Genomic DNA, 7,500 nt, shown 5'->3' with positions numbered 1-7,500 from the left:
TTGTCATTGTCTCCATGAGGCCCAACACTCGAAAAGAGCTCAGTCACTTTGCCCCCATGATGCTCAACGCTTGAAAGGAAACCCAGCCACTTCACCTCCATATTACCCACTTGGAAGAAACTCAGCTATTTTGCCTCATTGAGGCCCTATGCTCAAAAGGAACTCAGCTACTTTGCCTCCATCAGGCCCACACTTTGCTTGACTGGTCCGCTTCACCACCTTTCTTATGTCTTCCTGGGTCTACCTCTGCCATGGGTTCCCTCCTCAGTTAGAGACTGGTGCTTCTTTACACAACTATCCTCATCTACACTCTGTCAAACATGAACACTGGCATTGCAGATCCAGTGAAGCATACTGGCTTCATTTCTTTCAAGCTTATGCATGTCCGCAGCTGTTATAGCCCATGTTTCACTGCCATGCAGCATAGCAATCTGCCTTTAACTCTGAGAGAGAGGCCCTTTGTAGCAAGCAGAGCTAGAAGCTCTCTGAACTTTGCCCAGCCTAATTTTATTCTCACAGCTACACTGTTGGAACAACCATCTCCACTACTAACCTAGTCACCTAGATACTGGATGCTATCTACTAATTCTAGCTTGCCCTCCTGGCAGTTGATGGAGTCTATTTTCCATGCATGTTCAGCATTTATTATACCTGTGCACCTTCCACATAAAACAGTTAGTTTCTCTGTTAATCTTCCTTTGATGTTACAACACCTTTTGTGTGTCCAAAGCTTACACTGTGATGTCAAGGCAAGGAGACAGGAACACATACACACACACACGATGGGCTTTCTTTAGTTTCTCTTAGTCAGATCCAAACACAAGGCTTTAGTTGGCCTGTGGCTATAGAAGAAACTACTTGCCCAGGGTGCCATGCAGTAGGACTGAACCCAGAACTTCTTACCACATTGCCATGCCTGTGCCTGTTGTTTTATATATATGTTACACATTTATAATGCGTTTGATTTAAAACAAAAATCTTTTACAATAAATCTATAATTACTCAATGATTTTATATCAATAATTATTTTGGTTGATTTAATTTGTTAGAGAATTCAGGAAATAAAAGTTGAATCGGTCTATCCACCATATTTATTGCAGTTATAAATCATATGACCAGAATGAACAGTGAAGATGATGTCAATGCTGTTGTTGTGACAGACTTATGGTCAAAGGCATTCCTGCCATGGCTCTCCCATCTATTTTTTTGTACAATATTTAGTATATATAAGGTTTCATTATTCAATCTCTCTCTCTGTCCTTTTTTAAGACAGTAAGGTATGATTTGAGGGAGATTTGGCTGTTATTTCAGGCAAGTTGAGGAACCATATTAGAGGATCTTTCATTGCCATTTGGTGTTGCTGTTGCTGATAGTTGTGGATGTTGTGGTGATGTTAAAAGTGGTTAGCATTGATTGAAAGAAAGTAGTTCTTATGAGAGTTTCGAATTTTGGTACAGAGTCAGCAGATTTTGAGGGGATGGGCAATTAATTCCATTGACTCCTTCACTGGTTCTTGTTTTATCAATCCTGCAAGAATGAAAGGCAACATCCACCTCAGTGGAATTTGAACTCAGAACATAATCGTGCACTGAATGCTTCCAAGCATTTCTCTCCACCTCTTGATTCTCCCCCTCCCCCTCCCCTCCTTCGTGGCTTTTCTGTTGGTGACTGGTTTCCATAATTATGGTGGTGTTGACGAAATGACGATGATGATGCTGGTTTCAAGAATGATGGTTGTTTCAACCATGACAATGGCTTCAATGTATCTGGTGCTTTTGGTAATGACGGTGCTTTTAATGAAGATGGCGATTTTAGGGATGATGGTGATGATGATAGTTTTAATGTTGACTGGTTTTGAAGATGATGATGATGATGATGATGCTCAATTTATTGATAATAATTGTGGTTTTAATGATGATGGTGTTTTGATGCTGACAATAGTTTTAATCACGTTTGGATTCTTTCAATAATGATGGTAATTTTAAAGATGACATTGGTTCCACTGGTGATAGCTGTCTTAATGATGATGATGATGACGATGACGGTTGGTGGGGTGGAGTGGGGGTGGGTGTTAGCAATGCTGTTGATGGTCACAATAATAAGTGTCTGCAAGGTTCACAGGAACAATAATAACACAACGCATTCCTCTGGCATAAACAGACGTTTCCATGTTATCGATAGAACGACAGACACTGATTGTTCTGATTGGTGGAACAATTACTTAATATCTCGTTAAGATCATTTAATGGCCAATCATTAAAATCTGCCTTTCAGATATGAAAGCTAATGGTGGTGGTTGTGGTGCAGATAATGATGTTGTAGTAGTAGTAGTGGTAGTATTGGTGATGTTGCTGTTGTTGTTGTTGTTTAACCACAGGTTAAGTAGACCCATGATCAAAGACATTCCATCTATGGCCACTTAATCTGACATTTCTTGGCATAATATATCTAGGAGTACATATAGGATGCCGGGATGTGACAGGATAAAGATTTGGCTGATGTTTCTAGTGGCGTAAATGACCACATATGAATTCCTTGTTGATGACAATAATTATGGTGGGATGATGATGATGATGCTGTGGCAGTAGTGATCATAATGGTAACAGAGGTAGTAGAGGTGGTGACGATGGTTGTAGAGGTGGTAGTATTGAGGATGGTTGTAGAGGTGGTGGAGTTAATGGTATTGACGATGGTGGAGTTAATGGTATTGACGATGGTGGTGGTGGTGTTCAAACCGTAGTGGTTGTTGATGTTGATGTGATAGAAATATTAATGGCTTTGTCATTGATGGTGATAATGAAGGTAGCTTGGTGATGGTTGTATTGATGATGATGATGTTGGTGATGGTGATGATGTGACTAATTGTGGTTGTAATAATTATGATAATGTCTATTGCAGTAGTGATTATGGTGGTGGTGATGATGATGATGATATGGAGAAGGTGTGTGGTTCAAGATCTTTGACTCTTAATTCCACTAATTTGCCAGTGGGGGCAGAGAGCTTGTTAATTACATCCAATCAAAATGTTAATTATATTTGCACATTTTCCTTCTTGCAGCCATATCTGTTATGGTTGATGGATGAGTTACTTCCCTTTGTTCCCCTTCATCAAATATCTCGTTTTTTTTTTGTTGGGAAGAAAATCATTAATTTGGGTTTATAGAAGCAATTATTAAAGACAGCCTTGGTAAGCTGGCAGTATTGTTACCGTGTTGGACAAAATACTTAGCAGTATGTCTTCTCATTCTCTGTGTGCTGAGTTCAAATCCCACTGAAATCAACTTAGCTTTTCATCTTTTTAGAGTAAAAAAATGATATATCAAAGGTTGACTATATTCACTCACCCCTCCACTTAGAATTGCTGGCCTTGTGCCAAAGTTAGAAAGATTTATCATTATCATGATCGTTATTGTTATTAGTTAATTAAAGAAATCATTATTATTATTATTAACACTCTCGGAGTGGTTGGCATTAAGAAGGGCATCCAGCTGTAGAAACTACCAAATCAGATTGGAACCTGGTGTCGCCTCCTGGTCCACTAGTCCTCAGTCAAATCGTCCAACCCATGCCAGCATGGAAAGCGAACGTTAAACGACGACGATGATGATGATGTTATTATTAAGACATCATTTTGTCTGTTTTTACGTTCTGAGTTTAAATTTTGCTTTCATCCTATTGGTGTTGATTAAATGAGTAGCAGTCATATACTGGGGTCAATATAATCGTCTTCCCTTTCCTCTCAAAAACTGCAGGTCCTCTGCCAAAATTTGATACCATTATTAGTGTTGTTATTATTATTATTATTATTATTATTATTATTATTATTTGAGTGAGAGAGCAGCGCATGCCATCAAAGTGACACTGGGGTACAAATATATAAAACCCAATATACCCCTCATAATTACCCATCTGATTGAGCAGAATATTTGCTGTAGGCCATCTTTTATACCAAGACAAAACAATGTACATGATAACACTTGCAATCAGTTAAGACCAGAAGCCATGAGAGCCACTGCCTGGTGCTGCATCAGGGCTGCTATTATTATTATTATTATTATTAATTTAGTTCAGTCTTATTCCTGGTAGGGTTTGTGTGGGTAGTGGGCTACTACCTGTACCCTTAGGTATCCACAAGTTTCCTCCCGATAATCCTTGCTATCGCTAAGAAACAAACTTTCTGTAGGAGCTCTACTGGCCATTCTATTCCAATCTCCTTCAGCCATTTTGTCTATATCTTGTCTTACAGTTCCCAATGCACCAATTATTATAGGCACGGCCTTTACTGTTCTCATGCTCCAAATTCTTCCAATTTCAAATTTTAGGGGATTGTATATTTTTGTCTCTCTTCTTTCTCTACAATCCTGAAATCAAACAGGCAGGATATGTCGAGTGGTAAGCAACTTTGCTTTTCCTTATCTATAATCGTTATATAATGTTCTGAAGGGGGATTTTGAATTACTATCTGGGAAATTCCAAGGAAGGGGAGGAGGGAGAGGAATTACTTCCTGGAAAGTTCCGAGGATGGGGAGTAGAAGAGTTACTCCTGGAAAGGGAGAAGGGGAGGAATTGCTTCCTGGAAAGTTCCGTGGAGAGGAAGAATTACTTCCCGGAAAGTTCCAAGGATTAGCTACCTCATGGTTCCGAGGAGGAACTACGTTGAAAGTTCCAATGATGAGCTACTTCCTGGAAAGTTCTCATGATGGGGGTGGTACTTCCTGAAAAGCTCCCAGGTTTTCATCGAAAGTTCCAAGGATGGTACTTCCTGAATTCCGAGGATTAGCTACCGCATGGTTCCGAGGATGAACTACTTCATGAAAAGTTCCAAGAATGAACTACTTCATGGAAAGTTCCCCGAGTGGGACTTCCTGGAAAGTTCCGAGGTTTTTCGGGAAATTTCAGAGAATGTGCTACTTCCTGGAAAATTCCGAGGATGGGACTTCCTGGAAAATTTCGAGGATTAGCTACTTCCTGGAAAGTTCCGAGGATGGTACTTACTGGGAATTTCCAAGGAGTTCCTGCAAATTTCCGAAGATGAGCTACTTCCTGGATAGTTTTGGGGAGGGGGAGCAATTACTTCGTGGAAAGTTGGAAAGAAGAGGAAGAGGGTGTTGAATTACTTCCTGGAATGGAAGGGTGCCCATCATGCTGCTGCAGAATTTGGATGTGCCAATAATGTGTAACAGCAAGCACATGATAATCAAAATTTATACTCCCGTGTTCTACAGGCAATAAATAGCACCATTTGAGCATGATCATTACCAGCGTTGCCTTACTGGCACTTGTGCTGGTGGCACGTGAAAAAACACTTGAGCGAGGCCGTTGCCAGTGCTGCTGGACTGGCTCCTGTGCAGGTGGCACATAAAAAACACCATTTTGAGCATGGCCTCTGCCAGTACTACCTGACTGGCCCTTGTGCCGGTAGCACATAAGAGCACCCACTCCACTCTCGAAGTAGTTGGCATCAAGGAATGGCATCCAGCTGTAGAAACTGTGCCAAATCAGATTGGAGCCTGGTGCAGCCATTTGGTTCGCCAGTCCTCAGTCATGGAAAGCAGACATTAAACGATGATGATGATGATGATGATGACATTTCATCACGTTAAACCTTTAATCCCCACTTCTCTCTCTCTCTCTCTCTCTCTCTCTCTCTCCATTGTTTTCCTTCTTTTCCCTTTTTGTCAAAGAGCATAGGCTTGAAACATCAAAGACTTTTCCATTCTTTGTAGAACTGGCATGAAGAGTGAAGAATCTGAGAGTGAGGAAGCCAAAAGTCTGCAACTCTGGCTATAAACTACTAAAATGATTATTGTGGATGCAGACCATGTCTTCTTTCCTTTAGATTGTGGATGTTTACCGTTTTTGCTCAAAAACCTTCGTCCCTTGCTTCTATTCTGTGATCATTTGGCACAGGTTCCCATAGAGGAACCAGATCTACTGAAAATCTGCTTCTAAAGTCACAAATCGAGTGGTTTGTTTTCATTTAAGAACTTTTGTGAAATCAGTGCTTTTGACATTTGGCCAAATTCTTGATGATGTCTGCCTTAAGAATCTCTGTAGCTACATAACTTTGTCTTGGACACCATTTGATCATACTTATTCACAGATTGGTAAAAACTCTTATTTCATTAAGAAAATTAAATTCATAGGAGAAAAAAAGACTCGGAAAAAAAAAAACTGTGTGATATAATTTTGATTGTTTGTTTATTAATCAACATATTTCAATATTTATTATAATTCTTATTTATTTATTTACTTTTTTCTTTGACTGCAGACATGGATTCTTGCCTAACAGCAATTCTGTTGATGCTGTGATCAAAGCCAGCAAAACGGTCAGAGAAAGTGAATCTCCTGTATTTGACGACAGTGACAATGAAAACAGTGATTTTGATGTGGACTATTGAGAAAAGCTCTCACTCTCTCTTGCTCTCTCCCTCTCTCTCTTTCTCTCTCTCTTTCTATCTGTTTCTCTTTCTACCTCTCTGTCACAACATTATATCACTTGTTCTCCTGTTCGTTTCCATGAAGAAAACTGACCTTTTCATTGTTGAAACATAAACTTTCAAATTAGAAAGCTTCAACAAAGAACTTATAATGTGAAGAAAAGAATATATATAAAAATAAAAGTGAAACAGAGTAAGGAAAAAAAACCCCACAAAACACCAAACGAAAATGAAACCAAAGTTATGGCAAGTGACATTTTGTAGGTATTGTTTGTTGTTGTTGTTGTTCATACATTCAATGTACGTATTTTCATTCATTTCTTTTTCCTTTGTTTTTCTCTTTTAATATCTGAAAATGTTGTCTTTGAAGTAATTGTTGATAAATAGGCAAGAGCTTTGTCTTTTAGAAAAGTAGCTTAACAAACAATAATGGTAATAAAAATAATAAAACACTCCAAGCCTTATTTAGAGACTACATTATCTGGCATTTGAAGAAATGGCAGCAAAAACTGTGTTGAAGAATAAGGTCCATTCTATAAACGAAGATGTTCATTGATGTGAATGATTTCTGAAAGGTCAGTTATTAGTTATATAAGCAAAACTTGGTGATTACACACTCAGCTTTTACCACGTTCTAAGTATTGAACCATTATAAAGGAGATATTTATTTGTGCCAAGTTATAGAACTGTATTTGCTCACAGTTGATTGTTTTCTAATGTTTTGCTGGTGAGTTCTGTGGAGTGAAAGCAAATGGTAAGTTTTTGGAGACACAAATCCATGGCATTGTTTAGTCACTCCTAACATTTACATTGATTTACATTGTGCTCATTGTCTGTTGATTTTAAGAAGCTGAGACTAGTGAAGACATATAATGGTTTGCCAAATACATGTGAACATATTGTATTGAATATTAAAAGAGGCAAAAGGAGGAGAAATATAAAAAAAAGAAATAAAAGCAACACACACACACACACACACACACACACACACACACAAATACATATATGTATATATATTTACATACACATAGGCATACATATCTGTGTGTGTATATATATA

General features: G+C 38.6%; 1 protein-coding gene across 1 annotated transcript in view; it reads left to right on the top strand.

The window, feature by feature from the left end:
• The window catches only part of LOC106880537 (phosducin-like protein), an 18,482-nt gene extending 11,589 nt beyond the window's left edge, over nucleotides 1–6,893 (top strand). The window contains exon 8 of the mRNA XM_014930519.2: nucleotides 6,272–6,893. Coding sequence (XP_014786005.1) covers nucleotides 6,272–6,401 — 130 coding nt within the window. The 3' untranslated portion in view covers nucleotides 6,402–6,893. The remainder of the gene's footprint in view (nucleotides 1–6,271) is intronic.
• The last annotated feature ends 607 nt before the right edge of the window (nucleotides 6,894–7,500 follow it).

The sequence above is a fragment of the Octopus bimaculoides genome, chromosome 11, assembly GCF_001194135.2.
Source record: "Octopus bimaculoides isolate UCB-OBI-ISO-001 chromosome 11, ASM119413v2, whole genome shotgun sequence".
Taxonomy (NCBI): Eukaryota; Metazoa; Mollusca; class Cephalopoda; order Octopoda; family Octopodidae; genus Octopus; species Octopus bimaculoides.
This window is presented reverse-complemented; position numbering and strand designations above follow the sequence as displayed.